A 27,822-nucleotide genomic window follows, 5' to 3' on the forward strand; every position below is an offset into this window, starting at 1 on the left:
TTTAAGGGTTTCTCTCTTTTTGCTTGGCATGGATTATTTTACCCCCAGCTTAAGCTTTAAGAAGCCACAAAGTTCAGGCAAAGTATCCCAGTGTCTTTTTTTTTTTTTTTTTTTTCTTTTTTAAACTGTTTTTTTCCGAACACACAGTTTCAGGTTTGAGCATTCATTGCTTGTCCTCCAAGTTCGCTCTGCTGCTCTTACAGGAGACCAGCTGGAGTGCTTCAGAGGTAATTCTAAATCAAAAAATAAAAAACTCTACAGGGGCATCCTGGGGCAGTGATGAATAAGTTAAATGAATAAGTTAAATGAATAAGTTAAATGAATAAGTTAAATAAATTAGTTATATTATGAAGGCTTCGTGTGCCATAATAAAGGTACGTCGCCCTTCCCAGTCGGATTAACTTAAATAACTTAAACTTTGATGCTTAAACAAGTAAAATTAATTAAAAGAGGGAATTAAAACTGGACTCCTGCTTCATGGAGTGAGTTGTTTTTCCCTGTGCAGCAGAACCTGGCTGCTCTAGGGAGCAACACCAACTCTTCAGTGGATTTGCTGACAGGCTTCACATCTCTGATGCGCTACAACAGTCAGATGGATAAATAAGCAGAATTAATCCCAAATGAGTTCATAAATGAGGGAATTAAATAGTTGCAAATAGCCAGCATGGGAGCCTGACCCTGCAGTCTGCACTCAGGCAAAGCTCCCACTGAATTGAAAAGCTCAAATGCAACTCAGACTGAGCAGAGATCTCAGGACCTGCCCTAAGACTAAATTAAATAAATTACATTATTGATAGGTACTATAGCGGGTCAAAACCCACAGGTGTCTGGAAAAAAAAAACCATTTTAAGCTTTGCCTTTTTAAAAAAATCTAAGCAATAAAAATTCCCCTTCATAAATACAAAGGAGGCCAAGTAGAAAGTTTCCCCATGTCTCAAAACCACTCAGGAACTGTGACAAGCAAGGAAAGCACTGGCTGTGTCCGAAGCCAGCTTGTGTTGTTACCGTGTCTTCCTCGGGGAGGGGGGATCCCCCTTCCCTCCTGCAGGGCTGGGATCCCCCTTCCCTCGGGCAGGGGGGAGCGAGGTTTGCTGGTTGGGTCCTTCTCAGGTCTTTGGGTTCAGCTGTAGGTGAGAGAGATCCAGAATAAAGCTATTCAACCGAAGTCATGGAGCACATTCCTTGTTCCTTCGGGGGCAGTTAAAGCAATAATTTCTTGAAAGTTGAATTCATCTGGGCTGTGCCCACATTGTAACTCCAAGTTCCCGGGCCGGGAGATGCTGGGATGCTCTCTGTGCACACCAGTCTTTTCGTGGCAGGATAAATAAAGCAACAAGTTACATTACACAGCTCTAGAGATCCATAAATAGAGGGCACAGAATCGGGATTTGTCTGCTGGAGTTGGGATTAGGGCAGAATAGGGCACGGACTCTGCTCACCCCCACGGGGATCTCCCCCCACGGTCCTGGGTTCCAACGCTCCTCCTCTGAGGGAGCTGCTACATAAAAGCCAGGAGGGGGGCAGTGAGATGGGAGATGTCACAGGAGGGGCCACGAGAGGGGCAGGGATAAAAAATGCAGCCGGATTTGGGGATGAAAATGGTCTGTGATTGTTGCCCAGCCCAGAGAAGCCTCGTGGTGGTGTTTGTTACCCAGCCCTAAACAAACACTGTCACCGTTGGTGATTGCACCGAGGAGGAATTTGTAAATAATCGCGGAAGAAATTTGTAAATAGTTTTGTAACTGACCCAGATTTCCTTTGTTAGGGTGTTGGGAGGAACTCTGGGCAGGAATAAGAAGCCTCCAGGGGAGGTGTCCCTCGGGTGGGAATGCACGTGGAGGGGCTGGTTGGATGGACACTGGGTGGGAATGCACGTGGAGGGGCTGGTTGGATGGACACTGGGTGGGAATGCACGTGGAGGGGCTGGTTGGATGGACACCTGGGTGGGAATGAACCCTTGGGGAAGGGTGGAGGGTTCTCAGCTGCTGTCACGTGCAGGAGGGGGGCTGTTCACAGCTCTGGACACACAGGTCACCCCCACCCCACAGGTTTTTCCTGGAGGGAGGAGACGTACCAGTATCCCAACATCTTGCACTCGGAGTCCGTGCAGCTCTCGGGGGCAGAAACAGGGGGAACAAATAACCCCACCCTTTGGGTTGCACAAAGACTCAGAAGTGTTACCTGTCCAGAGACCAGTGGGGGTGTGTGCATTAGTCGTGCAAGAGGAGAAAACAAACTGAAACACAAGTCGTGAGAATCCTCATCTTTGGTATTGTAGCTGTTGAGGTTTCGGTTGCTCTGTTCCTTGTTCTCTTTGAAAAAACTGCATAGGCACAAATTAAAGACAATCTTCAACTTTAGGAGGACTGGAGTTGTCAAATGAAGCAGCAATTGGACTGGCTTTGCTTTGTTCTCGTTCTTGGTCAACCCTTTCTTCGAGATCTGCTTCCGAAAACGTCCGAGGTGTCTGTAAAACACAGTGTGGGACTCGTTTGCTTCCTGACGCGCTTCCTTGTCGTTGGTTTTTTATTGTTTTGTTTTTTTAATTTTTATTTTATCTTTCCATGGAACAGTTTGTTGCAGAAGAAGTAGGTGCAGAAAAAACGTTTCTTTGGTTTCGATTAAGTAGCACATAAAAAAAGTCTCAAGTGTCTCTTTAAAGAGCCGCGGCCGCGCTCGGTCACCGCTCGCGGGGCGGCCGCGGCCGAGAGAGGGCTGGGAGCTCGGGGGGCCTCCCCGGCGCCGCCCGACCGCCCGCACCAGCCATGGCGAGGAGAAATGGCGGGTTAAAACATCTTTGGCTTGCAGAAATCCTGTCTCTTTGGTGTGCTGTGTTCCCGCCGGCCCGGGCGGCGGGCGGGGAGAAGGAACGGGGGGGACGCAGTGGGGGGTCGATGCGGCACGTCTGAAACGGTCGGTGGCACCCGGAGGGCTCGTTTCTGGGGGGTTTTTCCTGCTTGAAAGTACCATAAAGCACCGAAAAGAACGAACAGAAACGCCTGGAACGCTAAAAAGGTTTCGGTAACGAGGACGTTGCCGAGGAGAAACCAGATTCCGGGAAACCAAAAAGGGTGTAAGAATGACTTAAAAAAATCCAGATCTTTGGAAACGTTGTGTTCGCAGTTCCATCGACCTCCTGAGTGTGCCTGAGGTGCAAACACAGACCTTGGGAGGAGCTGCCAGCTGTGCTTGGGGCTCCTGCGGTCTCCGCGGCGCTCCCGGGGTGTCGGGCCGCAGCTGGCACGGCCCCGGGGAGCCCCGGGCTGTAGCTACGGCTTTGTGCTTGATACTCTGAGCTCGAGGGAACTGAATTGCTCTGATCCAAGAACCAGCTGGTTGAGTTAAAACTAAGGAAACGAAGGAAAACGTAAAATTCGAGCTTTCTTTTTCTCCTTTAAAAACAAAAACCACGCCTGAGTTTCAAACCGGGGTCTGGGGGGTTCTTTAGTGCCAGGCTTTGTGCTCTGTTCTGGCGGGGCGGTGTGGCCAGCACACGGCAGGCACCGGGTCGGGAGCTCAGGAGAAACCCGCCTCGGGAACGGCTGCCCCGCGTTTCAGACCTGCCTCGCCTGTCCTGAGCTCTGCGTTGTCCGGGGGGAGGTGGACGTGGAACCGGCGCCTGCTGGGACCGACGGGGAGCCGTAGGAACGTCCTCGGGGACGGCCGGGCTGGGGTGGTCGTGGGAGGATTGTGCTTTAGAAGTCACGGGTGGAGGGCCCCGCGGGAAGCCAAGCCGCTCTCTCTGCCGCGCTGCGCCGCGCCGGCCGTGCCCCTCAGGCCTTGGGGCAGCCGCCGGGGGCCGAGGAGGAGCCCCCGGAGCTCAGGTCGTCCTGCCACTTCTCCAGGCTGCGCCGGCGGGCGTTCATGAAGAAGTTGCTGACGGTGGTGAGCTCCAGGCCCAGCTGCTGGGAGATGGTGATCTGCATCTCCTTGGAGGGGCGCTTGTTCTCCTTGAAGATGGCGAAGAGCGTTCGGCGCTGCAGGTCCGTGAACACCAGGCGGGATTTCTTCTGGGAGTTGTTCCGCTCCTTGTTGGGCTCTTGCTCTTTGCGTTTGCAGGCTGGGGAGGGGTGGGCAGAGACAGAGAGAAAGTGTCAGGGTGGGACCCACAGACCCACCCGGGGGGTGTGACACTGGCTGAGCCGGCGCCGCTCCGGCACGGGGGACCTGAGGGCTCCCGGGGAAATCCAGGGGGCTGCATTCGCACTCCCATCCCAAAAACCTCCCAGCAGCCAGGAATAACACGTGAGTTTTATCCCTTTAAACACCCCAAAGCAAACCCTGGTCAAAGCTCTGGGTGACCACCAAGGGCAAACCCCCGTCTGCCAGCACAAACTGCCACGGCCCGGCTCAGCCTTCCAGGGTGGGGCTCTGGCACCACCTCCCCTTGGTCCTTCCCCTCCAGCCTGGCTTCTGCAGTGCCACCACCCCCCGGGGCACTGCTCCCATCTCCTGTCCCCCTTCCCGGGGTATGTCCCCGGGGTGAAGCCTGGCGAGAGCTCGGGTCAGGCAGGGCGGCAGTGCCAGCCCGTGGCCGCGCCGAGCGCTGCTAATGGCTCCTAAAAACCTCCGTATTAATAGCTCCCTGTATTTATTAGCAGGGAGAGAACAGCCAGTGCTGAAAGCAATACCACCCACACGTAAAAATAGCCCTGCGCCGGGCACGGGGAGAAAATCCATATGTTGACACGGCCGGGGAACGCGCCGGCACAGAACAGGCCCGGAGAATTGATAAGGGGGCGGGCTCGGAGCAGCCCTGTTAAATAATTCTGCAGGTCTGGAATGTGAGATGAACCTGGCCCAGAGGTAGGACTCAGACAGTGGAAATGGCTGTGATTAACCCAAAGTCAGGCCGGAGCTGGGCAGGCACAGGGGCACAGGGACTCCGACTGGGAGCTGTGGGAACAGGGAGCAGCAGGGATGCTCCTGCCTGGACACGCTGGAGGTGTCCCAGTGGCCAGAGTCGGGTCTCCAGAGCTCATCAGCCCAAAGGCATCAGGAGGCAGGAATGTGGGCTCTCTGACTGCTCCTCTAACATCCTGCTGCCTGTCTGAGGCTGGGTTTCCTTTGCCATGTGTCCAGAATCCACGTGGGGATGTCCCCAGCACCAGCAGCTTTGCTGCAGCTTCTAAAAGGTTCCGGGACACTGGGACGAGTGGAGTGTTTCCTCCCATCACTAATTTATGTCCAGAGCTCCTCTGCGTTTTCCAGTTATTGGTATCTGGTCATAAATAATGCAGAGGGATGTGCTTTTCCATGCATTCAGTAAATACTTGCCTTGAACTGTTGGGTTTGCTCTCGAAAAGGGCCCCGCGAAGGCCAACGCTGAGCCCGGGCAGAGAAAAACAGGGGGAGCACTCTCATAAAATCAGGAGGTTTTCCGGGAAGAAAGGGGAAGGTTTTAAGGGTGGAGGGACACAGAAACAATACAGCCTCATGCATTCCAAACAGCCAGAAACCCTGAAAAATATCTAGGGGCCCTGGGAATGAGGCAGGGAGAAGAGGAGCCACTCGCGGGGCCGGGATACTGGACGTGGCAACAAACCAGCTCCCGGGACTTTCTGGTTTGGGATGTTTTTACTCCGCTGGCCGAAGTGACTTGGAAAGAGCAGGTGTTAAGCAGGAGCCAAGCCGAGAGCAATATTCCCTTAATCCAGCAGTGAGTCCTCTCCCCACGGCTCCCGAGGATGAGCTGTGACTATTGATCCCCCGTCTGTGGTTCCACGGGGGTGCCGAGTCACTGAAACCCAGTTATCTGCCTGATGGAAATAAAGCTGCTCCTCAATCCCATTTCAGAGGGAACTCCATGTGAGGGAAATGTAATTACCCTGGTAATACTGAGCACAATGAAATGACCATCCAAACGTTTCCCAAGGATTTGAAATGTTTTTCTTTGGCCGTGATTCACTTAAAGCAAACCCCCCCCCTGTATATCCCTGTTGCTCCAATCTCTTAAAAACCGGGCCTCAGAAATCAATTTGATTACCTCTCTGAATTAAGTATGCACGAAGGAGAGTGATTGGGATCAATACAAATTAGGTTAAGTACTCCACTGTGTACAAAATCATTATGGAACAAGGAACAATCGGAATGAAGATGCAAATAATCACATTGTCGGGGTGGGCACGGGGAGAAGCAGGTGTGGGGAAGCTCCAGGAGGAAGATTTCCTGCTCCTTTGCCAAAGCTTAATGCCTGGGCCCAGGGCCCTGCCCCGCTGCCCATTATGGGGGGATGAGAACTGCTGGAAAATCACCGCTGCTCATAAATATGTTCCCTCTCACCGAGAGATATTTTGGGCTCGGAGACAATTTGTGTTTTGGGAACCTGCCAGCCTCCGTGGGCTTGTCTAATAATTCCTTTGTGCAGCGTTTACCAGCGGTTTGAGTCCCTTCTTTCACAATGGAGCAGTTGGATTTTACAGCTCAAAAAACCCCCAAACAACCCCAAAACACTCCAGTGTCTTTTTTTGATTGCATTTCTATCTGCCATCAGCGACTTGTCTGGCTGATCTTATCACCCAACCCATTTGAGATCAGTCTATTTGGGATGATTTCTGCCTGCAAAAGCCCTCTGTAAATCAGAGAAGCCTTTTATGCAAAAGCCTGCAAGATTGATAGAGCTGGATACAAAATCTTTTAGCTTGGAAAAAAAGAGCTGTATTATCTGAATAAGCTTTCCCTGCATATTCATCCCCCGAGTAGGATGGGCTTTTTCCAGGGAAGGCAGGAGACAAGATGGGAGCCTTAAATACAAACAGCCTGCCTGCAGAAGGAGGGGAGCCTTCCTTTTTGCTGTGTCTAGTGGGGATAAGATGAGAAGCCAAGGATTTAAAAGACAAAAAGTGAGATTAAGGCGAGCCATTAAGGATTTTTTTTGTACCTGTAAGCCCTGGCTAGGCTGGGAAATCCCCATCCCTGGAGATTCCCGTCAGGACCAGTGATGTCTGCAGTGCTTTGCAGCCCTGCTTTGCCTCTGAGCTCCATCCTCTGTGGCCCTGCAGAGCCCGGGCTCACTCTGAAGCTGCTCTGATGAGAGGGCTCTGCTGCCTTTGGAGCCTCGGAACAGGTTCCTGCAGGAAGCTTCTCATCCCCCAGCCACGTCTAATTGGGAGGGAAGGGACAGCCCCTCGCAGCTGGCACACGGCAGGAACATCCAGGACAAGATTTTGTGGATAACACCAGGGAGGAGAGCTGAGGAGGAGCACCTGGGGCCACAGGGCTGAGCCAAAACGCCCCTCCGAAGAGCCAGGGAAGGACCAGCACCAGCCACTGGAAAATAATCCTTTGGGCAAAAGTGCTTCTCCCTTTGTGCATTCCTCTCCACGAATAAAAGTGAGAGGTTTTCATCTGCAGAGGAATATTTGAGTTTGGGATATTTCAGGTCGAGTGGTGACAGGCAAGAGATACAGGAAAAAACAAGATGCTGGGAAAAAAAAAAATAGTGAAGAACAGCTTCAGAATGAGTAAGACATGGTGATCAGTTCACTGGGTTTTGCTTAACAAAGGAGAGGGAAAAAATACAGGAGTGCATTTAATGACAAATGTGCTCAGATTTAACTTTATGAAATAATCAAGGCACTGGTAAAGCACAAAAACAGGATTCGAATTTCTGCAGGGCAGAAACGCTTCCAGAAACGATGTGGAACCAAAAAAAAAAAAAGAAAAAAAGCTGGGCCAGGATATTATTTTGGGAAAGTGGCTACGTGGGAAATCTAATTAATCACCCGGCGCCGCAATTTACTGCATGGATTGCTCAGACACAACCACTAATCTATAGCCAAAGGGAGCACCCATATTTCAAGCCACTAAGCACCTTTCAAAGAACCTTTAGGTACCTGTATATTTAGCCCAGCACTAAGAAATACTTTTGTATATAGAGATATATGTATAGATGGATAACAGGCTTGATACAGATGTTACTATGACTTAATTTTTAGCCGTAGCTTCAGACGCAGAGCCTGAAAACGCGGGGCACGGAGTGTCGGTGAGGCACAAAGAGGCGGAGAGGACGGGTGGCCCACTGTCCACAGCACCTCCTCCTGCCTGCCCTCCATCCCTCCGTCCCTCCGTCCCTCTCCTGCGCTCTCCGTGGTGCTGACGGTGCCGCCGTTCCCCCCCGGGCGGGTCCGAACATTTGTTTCGCGTTTGTCCGAGCCCCCCCAAAGCCCTCCGTCCCTGCCCCGGGGGGCACTGGACGCCTCCCCCGCCTGCAGCCGCAGCAGGACCCCAAAATGGGAGCCCCCCGGAGCTCCAGAGCCGCGCGGGACCGCCTGTTCCCGCCCAGAAACCCCCGGCGAGGGAGTCTGAAAGACCCCCGAGCGCAGAAATAACGAGATTAAATTAGATCAGAGCAGAATAGGATAAACAACGCGATCTTCTGTAATAAGAAGAAATGCTAAGCACACCCCTCTGCTCCACCTCCCACAGGGAGAGGGGGATTTCCCTCCCAGGACAGCAGATTTTAGTCCCATTGGGGAAAAATTTTCAGGAGTGACGGGGCAGAGAGCTGGTGAGGGGTTTTTTTTGGTTTGTTTTTCAAAAGTCTGAAACACTTCAGGCTTTTTCCCCGTGCTCAGAGGGATTTAAGCAAGCGAGTAAAGGGAGCGCCGAGGCAACGGAGCCGCTTATTCACACGTGGTAATAAAAGGAAATTAAAATAATCGATTTCCTGAAGGGAAAGGTAATTTGCAAAGGTCTTTCCCACTCCGCGGGGAATCCGTGCCCACTCAGCGCCCGAGCTCTCTCCAGACTTTGCTCCTGGATGCAAAGGCATTCGGGGGGACCGGGAAAGGGGAGATCCGGAATGATACAGGCACAAAACTCCGCGTGTAGCTGCCATTCCTGATTTTCTGCCCTCTCTGTAGGGGAACCCCCACCCGGGCCCGGTGCTGGGAAGGAAAAGCACCAGCAGCGTTACTGGAAACGAGCCGGCTCAGGTTCCAGATCAATGAAAACTGGGTCCACGCGTTGATGCTCCCGTTGCCAACATTAATGCTCTTTTAATCTTCCAAACATTACCCGCATCGATTTCCCTCTGGATACGCGTTTGTTTGCGAAGGCGACACCACCGAAAAACCCCAAACCCCTTCTGTCCCCCTGACGCTCCTGTCACAGCCGCCCCCCGGGGGTTGCAGATCCCTCCTTGGAGCCGAGGAGGGATTCGCATCCCTCTCCCTCTCGGGCAAAGCCCGAGCACCCTCCGAGGGGCTTCTGGCCGCCCCAGGCCGCGGGTGTTTGACCCGCAGCGCTCCGGGCGAGGGGTCGGGCGGGGATTTCGGCCATCCGTCATCATTCGCGGCTCCTCGTCCCCCAGCTCCGCCGCATCCCGCCCCTGCTGCCCCGCTCCCCCACTGCAGAGACCCCCGTGTCCCCTCAGCCGCCCGCCCACGGGGGAGCGCGGACGCGCGGGGATCGATCCGCTCGGAAGGAAAGAAGGACGGGCTCGGCGGCACAAACAGCCCCGCATTTCGTCTCTGTCATCCTCCCCGCGCTGCGCTCTGTCCCCCGCGCCTGTACATCCACATCCACGGCTCCCGGTGCGGAACTGCCGCCCGGGGGGCGAGCGGCGGCCACCCCCGGGCACCCACCGCGCTGAGGGGACAGCGCTCCCCGCGCCTCCCCCGCTCTGCCCCGGGCGGGCGCTACCGGGGGGGTCAGTCCTGGGGGTCAGTGCCGGGGGTCAGTGCCGGGGGTCAGTGCCGGGGGTCAGTGCCGGGGGTCCCTGCCCGCCGCCCCCCCCGGCCCCCGCAGAACAATGGGGGCTGCGCCTCCCCGTGCCCGCGCCAGGGGGAGCCCGCGCGGCCGCCGCGGACAATGCGGCCGGGCCGGGCTGCGGGATGTGCGGGGTGTGCGGGGTGTGCGGGGCCGGCCCCCCTGCTCGCAGCCCCGCCTGCCCCGGGACGCGGGTCCCCCGCCCGGCCTGCCCCGCGGCGCTGGGAGCGGCGGGAGGGATGCCGGCGGAGAGCGCACCTTCAGCACCGGGCCCTGGAGAGCAGCGCCGGCAGCGGAGCTGTCCCTTCGCCGGCCCCGAGCCCCGCACGGCTCCGCCGGCCCGGGCCGGGCTGCGCGGGGTCGGCGCTCCGGGAGGGGGGACCGGCCGGGCCCGCACAGCCCCGGGGTCACGGCGGAGCGGGGACGCGGCCAGGCCGGGGCCGGCGCTGCGGGGCCGTCCGGGCGGCGCTGGGCTGGGAGGGTCGCGCTGCGCTGCCCGCACCTACCTGCGAGCCGCAGGGCCGACATCCTCTGGAACTCCGGCTCCTGCAGCCACTTCCACATCCTGCGGAACGTCTCCCGGCCGGACTTGAGTTTACTCCAAGGCTTGGGGTTCCGCAGCAAGTCCGAGAGGGTCCCCTGGGAGCGGCACAGCACCCGCTGGGCGAAGATGGCCTGGGGGATGCTGTAGCGCTTCAGCTCGGCCGTGATCCTTTGTGCCACCTCCTTGGTGTTGATCTCCTCCAGCTGCCCCGCGCCGCTGCCCTGCGGGCCGTTGGCGGGGGGCGGGCGGTCGCGGCCGGGGGGCAGCGCGGGGCCGTGCGGGGGCGGCGGGCCGGGGGGCGCGGGGTGGTGCGCGCCGTTCAGCGGCGGCAGCATGGCCGGGGGCGTCCCGAGCCCGCGGGGCAGCGGCTGCTCCCCCCGCGCCAGCATCGCCGCGTGCGCCTCGAAGTTGGGGCTCAGCATCTTGTCGGGGCCCGGCGGGCCGTAGCCGTGCAGGCCCTGCTGGGCGCCCGGCAGCGGGCCCAGCCCGTTGCCCAGCGGCGAGAGGCTCTGCCCCACGGCCGGCACCTCCTTGTAGGGCCCGTACAGGCTGTTCACGGCCGGCAGCCCGCGCTCGTCCCGCATCAGCGCGAAGCCGCCGCCGGCGCCGCTCGGCAGGCGCTGGTGGTGGTGGTGGTGGTGGTGGTGGGCGTGCGGGTGGGCGTGCGGGTGGTGGAACTTGTCGGAGACGGCGGAGATGGGCGGCAGGGGCTGGAGCGGCGTCAGCGTGGTGTAGGTGCCGCTCATGCCCATGCCGGGCGGCGAGGCCTCGCAGGGCACGCTCATGGCGTGGTGCAGCGGGATGGACAGCTCGGGCCGGTACTCGGCGGCGCCGTCCAGCAGCGAGGCCATGCTGGGCACCATGGCGGGCCGGGCGGCGGGGGGCAGCTCCTGGTGCGGCGGCGGCGGCGGCGGCGGCGGCGGCGGGGGCGGTACCCGGAGCGGCCCCGCGCCGCGTCCGCCGTGGTGCGGGCTGGGGCTGCCCATCAGCTCCGGCTCGTGCCCCGCCGCCCCGTGCAGGCTGCCCAGCGGCTCCATCGCCAACTCGGGGTTCATGGCGCACGCACCCGGCTCCCCGCCCAGGCACCGCCGGCCGCCGCGCCCGCTCCTCATCCGCTCATCGGGGCGGCGGCCGCCGCGGCCCGGGGCCGCCCGCGCCCCGCCGGCCCCCCGCGGGCAGCAGCAGCGGCGGCTCAGCCGGGCCCGCCGCGCCGGCCCCGCGCCATGTCCTCGCCTCGCCGCCGCCGCCGCCGTCTGCGGGCGGCGGGCGCTGCTCGGGCCGCCCCGCCCCGGCCGCGCCCCGGGGCCGGGCCGGCGCGCACCGAGGGGGCGGGGCGGGGCCGCGGGGGGCGGGGCCGCGGGGCGGGGAGGCCAATGGGCCCGCGGGGCGGCCCGGGGGGGCGGGGCCTCGCGCCGGGCCCCGCGCGGCCCTTAAAGCTGCGCGGCCCCTTTGTGGCGGCGCGGGCAGCACCGGGAGAGCCCCGGCGGGGCACCGGCACCGGGAGAGCCCCGGCGGGGCACCGGCACCGGGAGAGCCCCGGCGGGGCACCGGCACCGGCACCGGGAGAGCCCCGGCGGGGCACCGGCACCGGGAGAGCCCCGGCACCGGCACCGGCACCGGGAGAGCCCCGGCGGGGCACCGGCACCGGGAGAGCCCCGGCGGGGCACCGGCACCGGCACCGCGGCTCCTCCCGGCACGTGGCCCCGCGCCCCGCAGCCCCGGTCCCGCATCTCCCAGACCCGCAGCCCCCGGTCCCGCAGCCCCGGTGCCGATCGCTGCTATTGGCTACCGGTTATTGTGGCAGCAACGGGCTCGGTGACAGCGCGACGGACGCGCATCACCCCGTTCCCTGCTGACACACGGCCGGGGGGTCCCGGCAGGGAGCTGGGGAAGCAGGACCGTGGAGCCAGGAGGGCAGCCGAGTAGGCAGCGGGAAGCTGTGCAGGCAGATGAGGAGTGGGCGGGGGTCCCGATGGGCACAGGGCCCATGGGGACAGGATCCCCCATCACCAGTGGCAAGTGGGGACTGACCTGCTCTGGCACAGCCAAGACACGTTGGGTCGTGCCGTGCCAGGCCATCCAGCTGCTCCCAGCTGTGCCATTCCCTCCACTGCTTCTCCCACTCCTTTAATCAGTGAGGCAGTGGCGGCAGCAGCCGTGTCCTTGTGTTTTGTGTCATCCTTATCTCAGCCCCGATAACCATCTCTGCCTTCGTGAAGGTCCCACCTCCACCGGGTCTTTCCGGTAACAAAATGGGAGGGGGAAACAGGGAGAAATGTCACCTTTAGGGCCATCAGTTACCAGGCCACTCTCCAGGGTGCCTGGAATTTCCTTGCAAACAGGTTGTGTGTGTCAGCACCCCGTTCCCTACAGATTGGATCCATTTCCCTCCACGCTGCCGTCGCTGTGTGTCTCTGGAGCTCACAGGGTTTTCCAAGCTGCTTTTTGGCACTAACCAGGCGGGTCTAAAGGGAAGCTCTCCCCACCCCAGCTACTCCTGCCGCTGTCAGCCCGCGGTGGAGAAGGAAAAAGAAAGGCAGAAGGAAAAGAAAGCCCTGGCGTGAGGTGCCTTTGTTCAGGGCAAGTTATGCGTGAAATCTTTTTGTCCTTCCTAAAGGAAGGCAAAAGTTGCAGTTGATTTGGGGAAAGAGAGGCGAGTGCGGCCCTCGGGGGGGTGGAGGTGCCAGGGTGGGCAGGCTGGAGGGGGTGGGTGGGCAGACCCCGACGGGAACCTGGTGCCGCCAATGTGCTGGTGTCGTGTCCTCCCTTTTCCTCTGGTTTCCTCCCTTTACCCCCTCTTTTTTCCTTTCCTTGTCTTGCCTTGCCTTCTTCTCCTTCTTCTCCAACAAATTCATCTAGGCCTGACTTTAACCTTTTCTTTCCAAGCCTGGTGGCTGCGTTCCCTGCAGATGTTTGATTACACACGGTAGTGCCCAAATCCCGACGGCAAAATCTCCCCGGGAATCACCCCGAGGGTGTGGTGGTTTGGCTGTGCCCAGCGTGGCAGGGCTCTGCAGGAGGGTGCTGGCTGTCCCTGGGCACCCTGGCAGGCCGTGCCCAGCCGCTGTGGGCAGCAGGAGCGGGGCCGGAGAGCTTCCAGCCCGCCGAGCTTGGGATGCCAGCGGGATGGCCTTCCCTGCCCGCGTGGCTGCCCTCGCCGGAGGCTTTCCCGGTGCTCCTGGGGGAGGGAGGAGGGAATTGCTTTGTTGGCTTTCCTCCTTCTCCCTGCCTGCAGCCCGTGCTCCCTGTGCTCCCCTCCGAGGGGCAGCTTCGGGGTGTCCGTGGGGTGGTGGGGTTGGAAGGACTGCTCCCTGTCCCTCAAACACAAACCCTGGCACCTGCCCCTCTGCCAGGGTCATCCCAAGGATAAATATCCGGGATATCAGTGATGGGAAGCGCACAGGGAGCACAGGCAGAGGAGCTGGCACAGGCAGAGGCCCCTGCCAGCCTGAGGCACTGTTTCACTGGGAGTTCCTGTGAACTCCCGAAAACCCACGGCAGAATTCCTGCTGGGAATCACTGAGGACACCGCACAGCGCTGGAGCAAGCGGCCAGTCCCCTGGGAAGTGGCCAAGTACCAGGAGTGGGTTCTAAGAAGTTCTTGGGATGAGCAAACCCCCCGAGCTGAGCCGTGCCCAGATTCCCAGGCTTTGTGTCTCCACATATTCCAGGGGAGTGCAGAATCTGATCCATCACACCCTGCTTGTTGTGCTGCACGATGGAATATGGGGAACATTCAGCAACACCTTTGGGGGAGTTTTCCAGCAGAACCTGTCAGTGGCTGTGAGCAGCTGGGGAAACCACGGCAAGGAAGAAGCGGACGCGGCGGAGTTGTACGGACTCCCAATGCACAAGAAACCATTTTATTTCAAAACAACGCATTCAATATCGGGTTATGGCACATGAGTCAACGCTGCAGGCACATCACACCGCAGGGGCACACCGGGAGCTCGCTGTCAGCAGAGGAGCCGGGGCAGGCTGTGCCGTGCAGCCTCGGGGCTGGGGACACCCCTGGCCGGGTCCCAGTGCCCCCAGTCCTGCTCTCGAGGCTCTCCAGGAGTGTGAGGCTGGACACCAGTGTCCTTCCCACCGCTCACCTGAGACGCGCCCCGGCCCCTTGTGAACATCAGCCATTTCAAAATAAACAATGCTTTTAGTATGGCCGTTAATTATGGAACCTTTATTACAATTATGGCATTTTTTTCTTTTTTTTTTTTCTTTTTTTTTTCTTTTTTTTCTTAAATATTTCTATTTTTTTTTATCGAAAACAACTCCCTCAGGCATTGTTGAACCGTAGAGCCATTGGAATGAAGACACATTCATTCACAGAGAACCTGCTTTTTCACGTTTTCACAGTCAGTTCTGTGTCACAAACACTTGTTTTTTTGGTTTCCTCCACGAGCAAACCCGGCAGCCCAAACGCCTGTTTTCGTGAGCCTCCTCTGAGGAGATGCAAGCAACGAAAATCCACCCCCAAGAGGTGTGAAAGGAGAAAGGGAACACGCATTTCCAACCCTATGTACACCCCCAGCACCCCCTGAGTGCAGAGGGGCTGGAGCAGGATGTGGCTGCCACTGGACAGGGTCTGTGTCCCAATGGAAGGAGCCGGACAGGAGGATCCCTCTGGATTTTGGACCCTGAAATGTGGTTTTCCACACCGCAAAAGGAAAATACTGATAGGGAGAAGCAATTTCCTTTGGGCTGTGCTGCGCCATCGACCGCGGGGCGGGAGCCCCGTTGGAATCAATGATTCCGGAATGTTCGACGGGGGCTGCGCCGTCGACGGGGAGTTCGGCTCGAAAATCAATGCTGTAATATGGAGCTCTGTCAATAATTTCTTTCTGTGCTCCCCTCTCCCAATATTTGCGGCGGGTTTTGTGCTCCCTCCTCTGCAAAGTTCCGGCCGTGGTGCCAGGCCTGTCCCGGGACTGTCCCTCTTTCAGGCTCCAAAAACTGCCTGGAGCACATCAGGCCCTGCTTTCCTTCCTATACAACGATGGCAGTTCACACTCCTTTAATTTGCTGATTAGAAACGATCGCTCCCTACAGGCAGTGGATGAAGTGCCCCGTGATAAAAATATCTGGCATTAATAAGCAGGAGCCCCTGGCAGGTTCAGGCCCTCACAGGTGATGACAACACCGGTGAGAGGGGAGAATATCCACCATGAGCTGAGCCAAAACAGCCTCTGGACCAGCAAATCTGGGAAATGTGGGCTAATTCCAGTGAGGAAGGGAGGCAGGGGAGAACAGGGGTGGCTCTGGGGGCGGTGGAGCTGTGGTGCCACGATGGGCACCAGGGGATGCTCGGGGCTGCTTGGCTTGGGGGTCGTGCCAGAGACCTCCTCCCTCACCTCCTGCAGCTGCTTGGAGGTAAAGAGGCTGAGAAAAATTAGCACAGACCATTTTAAAGTATGGTTCAAATGGGATTTCGCATCCCTTTTTCAGTGCGTGGTCAGTTCTCACACAGAAGAGGAAAAAAATGTTTAAATACTTGCTGTAACAAGGAACCCGGTTATTTCCCAGGATTCTTTATCCCGAGGCTTAATGGCCCACATTTCCCAGCCCTCAGTGACCCTCAGGTTTGTCCTGTCTCCAAACAGCCTGATTCCCTCCTGGGACTGGGAAATGGGGCCACTATTTCGGTTGTTTGACTGGGGAAATAGAAATGTAAATGGGGAAATCTTTTAGCTTTGAAACAAATGACCAGGTGGGAATGAACACGCCTTGGCCTCTCTAGCCTGGACTGGGATGTGTCCCAAATGGAATTAAAACCCCAAAGTATTCCAAGAGCGATATAAACACCTAGCTGAGGTACGAACCGTGTCGTGACCTTCTTCTTCTTCTTGTTATTCTTTAAAAAGTGTAAAATTCAGGAAATAGGAAAATACCCGAGCGGTGGAACTCTGGAACTGGCTCGTGAGGATGCACTGGGATTCCCAGCTATCCGTCGGCCGCGGCGACACCGAGCTATCGAGAGCAACAGAGACAAAAGAAGCAAAACCTCTTAAAATCTAGTCCTAACGGGGAAGGGACGATAAAACGGGGGGATTTTTAGCAGAAGGCTAAAACATGAAGAGCTCTTAAAACATACTGAGCGGCTTCTCTAGGAATGCAAAACATCTCCACTTTGCTGCTGCACAAACCGCACCCACGGAACGCGATAAAAAGCTGCTGCGCCGCTAAATAAGCTGAGACCCCCGGGAGGGCAGGGGCTGAAAAGCATCTTTACATCACGGAAAAGGTTTTCAGGGCGGGTTTGTTTCCTTTTCCTTTTTAGACTTCTATCTGGAGAAGGTTTAAATTCTGGATTTGGGCACTTTTTCAGACGGTCATTTGGCACTTGGAGCTGTGGGTTCTTAGGCACAGTGCGACAGGGTGAGCTTGGCCAGTCCTTCGCCGTGCATCCTGTAGAGCAGCTGGAACTCGGCGGGCAGCTGGTGGGACTCCTGCCACTTGGTGGTGAACTTGGTCCCCTTCTTGTCGTAGTAGTGGTACGGGAGGTCCTCCCGCGTGTTGGGGTCGAAGCCGAAGGGCCAGAAGCCGTACAGGTGGATCTCCTCGCAGACGGCAGAGGCCAGGGTGTACATGAGGATCCCCGTGCTCAGCCGCTTGGGGGACAGGTGCTTGTTCCGCCAGTACCTGGGGAAAGGAAGGGGTGTCACAATCAACCTGTCCAGAGATAACCAAAGGATGTGCTGAAGCAACGACAAAGCTGCCATCGCTCTCAAAACGAGCAGTGCCAGACCGTGCCTGCCACGTCAGGGAAAAAGAAACATGGGAATGATTGTACAAGTTGTATTCTGTCAAGGCAAATGCGAGGCAAACCCACCCACCTGTTAACGTGCTGCATGATATTCCCTGGCCAAGCCAGCTGGACCTTCAGCTGCCCTCTGTGCTCCACAAAGAAGTCGACCAGCGTTCTCGTGACCGTGGCCGACGTGTGGAAGAAGAAGGCGGGGATCCAAAGGATGGCCCCGTCGAGCTTTTTCAAGCTCAAGAAGAAGTTGTTGCGATCCTGAATGGTCAGGAGGTTGTTGTAATACTTCTCCAGGATGCTGGGGTTGAAGGTGGTGAGGTTGGTTTTCCTCCCCACGTCTTTCTGGAAAGCCTCGGTGGGAGCGAAGTTGCAGCGAAAGACGAAATCGGATTTATCGATCTCCTGCCCGCACTGGCTCCCGGTCAGGATCCCGCTGTTCCCCACCACGGCACAGATGTTGTAGTGCTTGTTCAGGATGGGAGACACGTCGGGAAGCAGAGACCTGAAGTTATTGCTGATGGAGAAGACGTACTTATGGCTGGAATAGTCGTAGTGCATCAGCTGCCCGATGCGGACGCTGCTCTTGGTCAGGGAGAAGTTCTTGATGACGTCGACGTGCTGAAGGATTTCCTGCCTAAGGGAAAAGAGCAGAAAACACGGACTTACAGTCTCTTCTTTTTGCAATGGCTTTTAAATTAATATAAATAGCTGGGAATTGGGGAGCTGGCTCCTCACCTCGGGCTCCGCTTCTGACTGGCACCAACTAAGGCTGTGCCTGTGCCTTGGGAATTGTGTCGGGATTAAAACATTGGACTGTCTGTGTAAGTCAAGGGTACAGCTCGTGGCACACCCCGGTGTGGGGAGTGTGTGACATTGCCCTGTTTGTGCTGGGACATGGTGGGCAGGTTTCTGCTGGGGCTCTGTGGGTGCACCAGGTTTGCCTCGAGGTATGGGAAGCAAACCCCGGATATCCAGCTGAATTAACAGGAGCCAATTTATAAATATCTCTGTCTTTATGTCCTCATTAACAAGCTTTGAATCACAAAACCAAGCGGCAGCCTCTGTCTCCATCTATGCAAATGCAGTTCCTTAATGTCTCATCCACCGGCAGCTTTACGAGGGTTATTAGGGAGACTTACAAAGCAAACAAAACCAACCCTGCTCGGGAATTTCCCTCGCAGGGCATAAAATTAGAAACCCAATAGCATTTTATTTGCTCGTGTTTATGGAAAACAAACAACCTTTCCTCCAGCTCTCATCCTCCAATGTCTGAGCATTAATGGAGTCCCACTGGGTGCCCTAATTATGGGCTCTGGCTGCCGGACAAGTGCAAAGGCAGCTCCTGAGGCATCAGCTAAAATCATCGGGGGGTGGCACAGGGACAGGCTTCTGGAGCTGGTGGTGCCAGGAATGGAGCAACACCGAAGGGTGGACGCTGTCACACGGTCTGGGATGTCCCAGGGAAAAGATGGCACGGGCAGAGTGCCACCTCCCCTCCGGAGGGCAGCGGGCAGCATATGGTGGCACTGGAAGGGAATGATTTGTCCTGCTGTGCTTGGAGAGTCGCCTGAAGGGAGGAGAGGAGCCCAACCCCTGCCCCGAGGGGCGCAGCAGCCCCATCCCGCCTGGCTGCAGAGCTGAGGGGCCTGGATTCCAGCTCCTGGGGTGGGATATGTGAACTGCGGGTTGTGAGGCGGCCCCCGAAGCAGCGGGCGTTTGTCAGGGCAAAATTACAGTCCGGGATGGCAGTAGCTCTCTGAAACGGCTAAATGGCTCTATTTTCATCTCCAGAAAAGTTTAATCTGTGCAATCAGCAAATAGATAAAGCGTGCAAAGCCGTGTGCCCGCCCCCGCAGCCGGAGCGGAGCCGGAGGCAGGAGCAGCACTGCACTTGCTCAGAGCTGCCGGCAGCTGGGAACTTTCCCTGGGCGTGTTTTGGCCTCCATGAACGTGGCACTTCACGGCCGTTCCAGCCCTGTGTGCTTCCAGCGTGAACCCCCGGCCGTTTCTCCCGGAGGAACGACACTTTAAATCGCGCCCCAGGAAACTGGGTCGCGTCCCGGCACAATAACGGGTGTGCTGCAGCCCGGTGTCCTGCTCCGAAATAATCGAGCCTGCCGGGGTAGCTGCAACCGTCTGGGGAAACGCTCTGATTCAGCCTTTGTCTCTCGCCGCCGGCAAATCCCTGGGAGCTCAGAGCGTTCAGCAGTCCCCGAGCGCATTCCCCGAAATCCCGGGGGCAGGGGACAGCCCGGGCCGGCCCGGGGGTCGCTCACCTCTGCTGGGCGAAGGCGCTCCGGTTGAAGGCCCACCTGGAGGGCTTCTCCTGCAGCTCCTGGCTCAGGGAGTTGGTGATGGGCACGAACGAGGGGTCCAGGAACTTCAGAGCGAACTGGGACCTGGGGAAGGGCGCACGGGCACCGACCCACGCACGGCAGGCGGAGACCCCCCCGCGGGCACAGGCGGGGACACCCCCGCCACACACGGACACACAGCCGGGCACGGACACACGGACCCGCCGCCGGTACCGGCCGTGCCCGACCCGCCCCCGCCGCCGCCGCCATCAGCACCGCGGACAGCGCCCGCCGCTCCCCGCCCGCGTGTGGCCGCACCGGGCCGGACGGGGCCCTACCGGGCTCTACCGACCCGTTCCCACTCGCCCCGGGCCGTTCCGCGCCCCCAGCCCGCGGTGCCGGAGCCCTCCCGCCCCTCAGCATCCCGGCGCTGCGGTTCCCACGCTCCATCCCCGCTCCCCCGGTCCCTCCCGCTCCCCGGGCCGGGCAGGGCGCGGCCGGAGCCGCATCCCCGCTGCGGCGGGCCCGGGGGCCGCCATCCCGGCCCCCCTGGCCGGCCCATCCGGGCATGCCGAGCATCCCGGGCCGCGCTCACCTGAATCCCGCGTGGAACATGTACATGCGGGGCCCGGCGGGGCCGGCGGCGCGGGGCGCCCCGAAGATGTTGTCCTTCTTGAGCGAGACGTAGCTGATGAGGGAGAGGATGAGCAGCGCGACGCTGAGCATGACGAGCCCCAGCACGCTGGCCACCCGCACCATCTTGCAGCTCCGCATGCCGGAGGCGGCCCCGCGGCTGGGCGGGTGCGGGGCGGCCGCGGCGCTACATGGGGGCGGCGGCGGGGCCGGGGCCGGGCCGGCACCGCCGCGCTCCGAGGGAAAATGGAGGGATGGAGCGCTGAAATGGCAGCCGGGAGAGGCAGCCCCGGCCCCGGCGGCGCCGCCGAGCCTCCCCCCGCCCGCCCCCGGCCCCGGCCCGGCCCCCCCGCAGCCGCGGAGAACGCACCGCCAGCCCCGGGGGGCCCCGAGGGTGCCCACCCTGACACCCCCGGTGTGCCCAGAGCACCCTGCCCGCTGCCTTGGGGGGCTCTGCAGCGATCCCCCAAAAGCCTGGGGTGGCTGGGGGAGGCTCAGACTGGCAGCCCGAGTGCTGCAGGGATCCCCCAGACCCTCTGGATGTGGGTAGGGCTCAGCCATGGGGAGCCTGGGCTGCTGGGGACACTGTGACTGTGTCGGGGTGGGTGCTCGATGTCCCCAGCCCCCTGTGACACATTTCCCCGTGACACCATGGCACATACAGGGCTGCAGGACCCCGTGCTGGTCAGTGCAGAACCAGTGCTGGCTCGGCAGACCCTCGTTCTTTAAAAGCCCGGTGGCCGGGGCCAGGTTCATTAAACCGGCCCCTAAATCACACAGCAAATTCCACAGGAACTCCAAGAGAGCCTGACTTCTGAGCCGAGGAATGTCCCTCATGAACATGACTTCTGCGTGCTGCACTGCTCTCGGCGTCCTCTCCAACTCCATTTTCCCCTCACAAAGCTTTGCCCCCCCCACAGCCCGCTCTGCCTCCCAGCCCCGAGTTCACTGAAGTGCCTTATAAATAATAAATCTTGTCTTTGTAGCCCCGTCCTTGCTCTGGGCTATATCCCACACGCTCTCCATGCACCAGGCTCCCTTTGAAGAGCAGGAACACGAGCAGCTTGCAGGGCTGGGGTTTGTGTCACAGCGGTGCTTCTCCAGCCTGCAGTGGGAGTTTGACCCGGGCATGGCCCCAGGTCTATATCTCGCTCCTGTGGGGTGCCTGTAGCTTTGGTGGAGGGAGAGGAAAGGCTGGGAATGGAGGATATAACAGCTGTCTGAGACAGGTTTTTGTGTGCCTGTTGTCCACCCAGTGCACGGTGTCCCCAGCCTCGACATGGATGGTGTTGTCCTGGTGAAGTCCCAGCCTTCCCAGGATAAACCAACTGCAGTTTTTGGCTTTAGATATTTTGGAATTCGGTTCTATAACCTTTAAAGTTGTCTCCTGTGTGTCCTGGGGCTGGGAACAAACCCTAGAGTGAGACTGTGCAGCCCTGGTGTCACACACCTCTCCTGCCACTGGGAGAGCTTCCAGCTGCTGGGCTGGGAAAGACCACTCAGTCCCACTCCCCTGCCATGGGCAGGGACACCTTACAGGTTGCTTTGAGCCCCGTCCAAGCTGTCCAAGGGGAGGAGCAGCACTGCTCCCGGGCACTGCTCAGCCGGAGCACCCCAAGCTGCAGGAAGGAGGTCGCTGCCACTCCGGCCCCAACCTTGGCACCTTTCTCCCCTTATCCCGCCCATGCAAATGAGGTTTGGGAGCCCCTCGGGAAGGTGTTTTGGTGAGAAATGTTCCAACCCTGCCGTGTGCCTCAGCCTCCCTCCCGAGCTCCAGCCCCCCGGCCCCGCAGCCAACAAGTTGCGGTGGAAACAAAGGCAGTTCTCGCTTCAGATTCCTCCCAGATAGCAATATGTCAGGAGCCCCTGGAGAGGCTGAAAGTAAATGAATCAGTGCTAGAAAGTGAAGGATCTCATCCGTGCTGAATGGTGAGAAGGAGTCCTGAGCAGCATCTCCATTGATTTTCCCGTAATTGACACCCAGCTCGGCTCGCCGGAGGCTGCGCGGGAGCGCCAGGCCCAGGTAGGACCCTGCCCGGGCTGTGGGGAGTGCCAGGCCCAGGTAGGGCCCTGCCCGGGGCCACCTCACCTCGGTGAGGGGCTGAGGGAGTGCCAGGCCCAGGTAGGGCCCTGCCCGGGCTGTGGGGAGTGCCAGGCCCAGGTAGGGCCCTGCCCGGGGCCACCTCGCCTCGGTGAGGGGCTGAGGGAGCACCAGGCCCAGGTAGGGCCCTGCCCGGGGCTGCCTCACCTCAGTGAGGGGCTGTGGGGAGCTCAGGAGGAGCTGCTGGGCTGGGCCCCCCGTTTTGGTGAGGAGAGGCAGGGCCACACCACAGAAAAGAAACCAGGAGCATTGATCCGCTTTCAAGCCCGATGAAGGAATCACTTAGGAAAGGTTCCCTCTTTTCGGCTTAGGGAAATGGGATGGGAGAGTTGTGCTTTGAAGATTTGCCCCTGCTGAAATCCACCTTTTCCAGGCTCTCTCTGCCGTGTCCCTCCCTCCTTTGAAGCTGCTGTTTGGGGTCTCCAAGCGTGAGGGGGCCTCCGAGTGGTTTTCAAGTCCCTTTAAAACCAGGTGCTTGCCAGCCTGCGGGGGTGTGGAGATCCCCGAATTTATTCCCAGGAGCGGCCGAGGCTGCCGGTTTGCAGCGCCTGCAGACACATTCCTGGGGGAAGGCGGTGAGGAGGGAGCACCTGCAGCTCCGGGAACACCGCTGGGCCAACGAACCCCCTGCACCCCAACCCTTGCAGCCACAGGATCCGGGCAGGATCCGGGCGGGATCCGGGCTGGCCCCGTCCCTGTGAGCCGCCGGCCCCGCGGTTTCCCTGAGTCACTCCCGCCCGGAGCCCCGAGGTTCCTGCTGAGGCAGCGCCGGGGGCTCTAAATGCTTTGTTGAACGCCTGCCCGCTGTGCCTAAGTGCTTTCAGCCCGGGTGGCTGCTGAATCGGGTTTCCTGGGACAATTATTTGGAGCATAAGTACCCAAAGTCTGCTCGAAGCCCTTTTCTAAGTGCTGACGTTATTTTGTTTTAAAGTCCCTGGCACCGCGTCCTCAGCCCGGTCCCAGAGACGTACTTATTTTAATTATATTTGGGGAAACGCTTGCTGGCCACGACGGGATGTAAAACGTGCCGTGTTTTTTCTCTCGGCCCCGGAGCCCTCACTCCTCTGGCAGCTCCAGAGTCCCGCCAGGAATGTACGGGAATTAAACCCCAAGCGGAAAACAACGGGAATAACCCTGGGGTGTCCACGGGGAGGGACCTCAGCAAGGACGAGCGGGTGGAAAATCCTAATGAAAAGGCTAAAGCTGGGAAGAGTTGGGAGCGATTAGTGGTGTGCCTGCAGCTGAGCCTGCCGCAGATTACTCGTCTTTAGGCCTAATCCTCCGCGCCGGGGAAAAAAAAAAAATCCCAAATCTCTTCATTTTTTTTTTTATGGAGTGATTATCACGGACTCCGGAGTGATTGTGTAAAAATTAATCCCGGGGGATGAGGCCGGGTTTGGAGCTGCAGGGCGGTGCTGGCCAGAAGCTGGTAAACAAACCTGTCCCGGAGTGAGGGAATTAAGCTCGGGCCGGGCTCCCCTGCTCTGAGGGGTCTTATCCAACTGCTCCAGCCTTGGGGTGCCTGGGGACACCCCACAGCCACGGGTCCCACAAAAGGCTTTCCAGGGCTTCCCCGGAGGTGGGCAGGGGGCTTTAAAGGCAGGAATGGGGCCATGCCATCAGTGGGGACCGTGCCAGCCCCCCGGCTCGTCCCTCCTCAGGGCTCCCGCTCAAAAAGGTGCTTAAGCCCCGCATTAGGAGCGCGCCGTCCCCGCTGCCAAGCGTGATGGATCTGTAACTATTCTGAAGCCAGCCATGAATATTGCATGTGGATCCACTTATCGGAGCCTCCCCGGCACGACAGCCCGGGCCCACTTTAATAGGCGGCTGTCAGGAAACGCCAGCCAGGCAGGAAGAGTTGGGATCAGCCCTTTCGGTGCCAGCCCGGGGCTCCGGGATGGTTTCAATCCTCTCCTTCCCCTCGGGGTTCGAGCCCTGCGAGCAAACAGCCCCCGAGTTCGGGGAGCCCAAAAGTTGCCCCTCTGGGATAAATGGATGCATCTGGGGGAGCGAGGGGCTGTCCAGGACAGTGTGAGGGACTCCCAGGGAAAACACACCGCTGCTGCTGGTGGAGGCTCCACCAATTGCATTAATTAAAGTTCTAATTGTGCTTTGACCTCCTCGGAGGACCCTCGCCCTCCTTGGCCGAGGCAATTTGATTGTCTCTGATTGTCAGAGCCTTCTTTGCTGCTAAAACGTTCTATTTCCTAAGCAAAGGTGGAACTTTCAACAGCAATAATAAACAACGCCCGTTTATGGAAACAGCCACGAGAAACAGCCATTCCATGGGCAGTTTCTGGGGAAGGCTGGAACTGGATTCAAGGAGAGGCCCTCTGGTCCCTGCTGATGCTCTGGGGGTTGGATACTGGCTTGGGAAGCTCCTTTTTGACACACGGTGATGCCAAGCCCCCTCCCTGGCAGGGCTCAGCTCTGTCGCCCTCTGTCCTTCAGCCTCCCCTCCTTAACCTCTAAATCACGGAATTATTTCCTCACTGACTGTAATTTTATTTTCCAGCCCTGGCTAACGAGCTCTTTGTGTAATGTATCATAAATTACTCAGGGCAAGATCCTTCTTTTACTTAGAAGGGGTAAAAAATCGGCCCTGGCTCCAGCCTGGGCCCACACGGGGCTGGATTTTTCCAGCTCCGCTCGAGCCCTAATTTTGCAGATAAACAGCTTCTATTTCATTAAATGAGCTCTGCCCAGAATGTTTGTCTTAGTTATTTCCAGCAAATTAATTCATGGGGCTTAATCTGTTTAGCATCTGATTAATGGGATTTTTAATCACCCATAATAATGATAATAAAAGGCTTAAAGTAATAAGGGAGGCAGAGGTGTGTATTTGTCTTCGCTCTGCCCATTGTCCTGACAGCCACCAGTGCTGCACCATAACTCAGGGGATCTGGCGCCGCTCCTCCCGGACCCATCGACCAGGTGGAAAAACCAGCCCTCCTCTGAGTCCCTCTCCTCCAACCGGGGCTGGGAAATCACCTGTTACCCGGGGGGGAGTTGGGAAAGCAGCACCTGGGGGCTCCTGGAGCCCAGACCCACCCTCCGGTGGCACAAACGCCATCCAGCCTCGTCTCTGGTGATAATAATAATAATAATAATAATAATAATAATAATAATAATAACAATAACAATAACAATAATAATGATGATGTCTCTGCTGCAGGACCCCTGGAATCCCCTCTGCTGTCGGAGCAGGCCCAGCAGTGACAGATCCCAGTGTGGCCTTAGCGGGACAGTGGGAGAGACAAGCAGGTATTTTTTTGTCTTTTATCTGTTTTTGATCTGAGTGCCGACCTCGTAGGAGTCCCACCCGGCCGTGCCCCTGCCCAGAGCAGCTGGGACCAAACACAACTCATTGCACACGTGGCCAGGGCCCATCCTTCTCCCTCAGGGGTTTGCTCCTGACTCCTGTCCGTGCTGGGCTCGCAGGCTGCTGCCCTGCCTTCCCCAGTGCAGAAACTCCCCGTTTTTCGCCTCCCAGAGCCTGGGAGCCGAGTGTTTTTGGCTCTGGCAGGGTGAGGGGGAGGTCAGGGTCGGGCACAGGCTGCGGCATTTCCCAGGGAGGGATCGATACCCAACCAGCCGTGCTCGTGCTCCGAGCGGGGAGGGACGTGTGCTGGGAGAGGCAAAAAGCCTCCCCTGCCTCTCCCCGGGCTCCTTCCTCCCCTCTGCCCGCCTGAAATGGGAAAGAAAGGCATCGATCTCCTCCTCTTTTCGGGGGCGAGGGGGAAATTGCGGAATGAAGATGACTTGAAAGAGGGAGATGGATGGGAGCGACTGCAGCTCGTCCTCCACGGGGGGAGGAAAGTGCAGCACAGATGAGGATGTGAGTGATCCATCCGGCGGCCGGGGGCTGGAGCCGCGGCTCCGGCGTGGAAGGAGCGGAGCAGGGGGGGACTGGGGGCTCTGCTGGGGGGCTCGGGGGTCCCTGTGCTCCTGGGAAGGAGGAGACACCCACGCAGAGGTGCTCGGAGCAACCAGGGCTGGTGGGAGGGGGGCTTTGAGGAATGAGATGGGCTTCGAGGTCCCTTCCACCCAAACCATCCCGGCACTCTGTGGCACTTCTCCAACCACAAACCCCCCACCTCCAGCACAGCCCGGGGGCACTGCCAGGCCCAGGCAGGAGGCAGAGTCTCCCTCCCTTTTCTCCCCATTTTTTTCCAGGAGAATTCCCTTCTGCCCGCTGGAGACAGGTGCAGGTCTCCCTGTCGGAGACATTCCCAGCAGGAGAGGTTCCCCCCCGGCTCCTGTCCCTGGCAGAGCAGTTATAAATTCCCCGTGCAGCAGGTTCCAGGCTGATTGCCTCTCCTGCCGGAGCCTGGCTGGAAATGAGGCTTTTCAGGGATGACAGATCGAGCTGCTCCCCCGGAGCATCAATCCTGGCAGCCCCAAGTGCCACCACAGCCTGGTGACCAGCCCAGGGCCCGGCTCCTCGGGATGGCACAGCTCTCCCAGGCCAATTCCTCAGCCCCGAGCCCCGTCAGCTCCACTGATCCCGGATCCCAAGCAAACCTCCTGCCAAGGGCCCCTGGAGCAGATGGCACTGTGGGGTCACGGATTTCCCTGGGATGTCAGGGCAGAGTGGTGTGTCTGGGCTGTGAATCCCAACCTGGGAGCTGTGACACCCCACCCAGGGCCTGTTTATTCACCCAGTTTGCCCTCAAGCCTCGGAGTCACCCTTAGGAATATTCCGGATGTGCTCAAGGAGCCCTGGCAGCAGGGGGTACAAAACTCCCTAGATTCGACCCAGCTGTGCTGATTTCCAGCCTGTTGCCCCACGGGTTGGCTCAGGAGGCAGCACCTCACCCCGAAACACAAATCCCAGCCCGGCAGACATTCAGGGAACCCTCTCCCCTTCCCGAGGCAGCCGGCCGGGATCCTGCCGGCGAGCCCCCGGCGGCCCCGGCGCTCATTACTCTGCTCCCAGATGAACAGTAAGTCTCTGCAACAGTACTTACAGCCTGTAATAATATTACTGCTCGCTCTGCTACATGGTCCCTCAGTCATTTTTTCAATTAAAAAAGGCCCAACGCTCTATTAACCTTTTGCCTGCTCCCCCATCCCTCACGCCGGGGGCTCGGGGAAGGCGTGTTTTCCCGGGAAGCAGCGCCCGGCTCGCTGTCATCACACGTGTGCAGTGCCATTTGTTCACTTAAAAACACGAGCTGCTTCGTCCAGCTCCCACCTCTGAACCGCAGTGGGATCTCTGGGCGCCCCGGGGTGGGAGGCAGGTGGAGCTCATTTGATTCCTGGGCCGATTTGATTCCTGCTTTTCCTCCTGTCCCGAGGCACAGAGACCTGCCAGAGCCCCGGATGCTCCAGGATTTCCAGGCTCCACAAATAACAGCGTCCAACATGTTATTTGCCAGAAATCCCCCGAAGCTGGGCCCTTGTGAGCTGCAGAACAGAGCCCCTGCTCCAATCAATAGCCTTTCCACTCTCCCTGCCTGCCCACTGCCCGTTATTTCCCCGGGTTTATTTTGCTGCCGGTCCCAGCTGCAGCAATAGGAGTGTTCTGAGTGCTTTGGGGCCGGGTTTGGAGCCCCAACCTGCTCCCTGGCAAGGCTACAGGTCCTGGGGAAAGAGGATATCCATAAAAACTGCTTCAGAAGGGTCTGGCAAAAACAGTGGAAAGAATTTGCAGCAGTGTCCATTTGGGGCAGTGCCCACGTCCATCCCCTTCCTGAGGACGTGGGAGATGTCTTGGATTAGCTGAGTCCAACCTAGGCAGCCCAAAATTTGGCTCCACGGATCCTTCCTTTACCAAAGG

At 58.5% G+C, this 27,822-nt stretch overlaps 2 protein-coding genes and 2 long non-coding RNA genes across 4 annotated transcripts; 1 reads left to right on the forward strand and 3 right to left on the reverse strand.

Moving 5' to 3' along the window:
• Positions 1-917: 917 nt before the first annotated feature.
• On the reverse strand, positions 918-3,115 carry LOC135405214 (uncharacterized). Its single transcript, XR_010425802.1, has 2 exons — positions 2,182-3,115; positions 918-1,306 (listed from the first exon to the last, which is right to left on the reverse strand). It is a non-coding gene; the product is annotated as an uncharacterized LOC135405214 (long non-coding RNA).
• Positions 3,116-3,520: 405 nt separating this feature from the next.
• On the reverse strand, positions 3,521-11,422 carry LOC135405211 (one cut domain family member 2-like). Its single transcript, XM_064639893.1, has 2 exons — positions 10,218-11,422; positions 3,521-4,060 (listed from the first exon to the last, which is right to left on the reverse strand). The coding sequence occupies exons 1-2, from the start codon at positions 11,365-11,367 to the stop codon at positions 3,774-3,776; spliced, it is 1,437 nt and encodes a 478-aa protein (XP_064495963.1). The 5' UTR covers positions 11,368-11,422; the 3' UTR covers positions 3,521-3,773.
• Positions 11,423-14,086: 2,664 nt separating this feature from the next.
• LOC135405210 (alpha-N-acetylneuraminate alpha-2,8-sialyltransferase ST8SIA3) lies at positions 14,087-20,187 on the reverse strand. Its single transcript, XM_064639892.1, has 4 exons — positions 19,902-20,187; positions 19,289-19,411; positions 17,089-17,646; positions 14,087-16,894 (listed from the first exon to the last, which is right to left on the reverse strand). Exons 1-4 carry the CDS (start codon positions 20,078-20,080, stop codon positions 16,612-16,614), a joined length of 1,143 nt encoding a protein of 380 aa, XP_064495962.1. The 5' UTR covers positions 20,081-20,187; the 3' UTR covers positions 14,087-16,611.
• A 1,551-nt stretch (positions 20,188-21,738) lies between these two features.
• LOC135405215 (uncharacterized) lies at positions 21,739-27,392 on the forward strand. The gene is made up of 3 exons (XR_010425803.1): positions 21,739-21,962; positions 25,216-25,304; positions 27,341-27,392. It is a non-coding gene; the product is annotated as an uncharacterized LOC135405215 (long non-coding RNA).
• The last annotated feature ends 430 nt before the right edge of the window (positions 27,393-27,822 follow it).

The sequence above is a fragment of the Pseudopipra pipra genome, chromosome W, assembly GCF_036250125.1.
Source record: "Pseudopipra pipra isolate bDixPip1 chromosome W, bDixPip1.hap1, whole genome shotgun sequence".
Classification (NCBI taxonomy): Eukaryota; Metazoa; Chordata; class Aves; order Passeriformes; family Pipridae; genus Pseudopipra; species Pseudopipra pipra.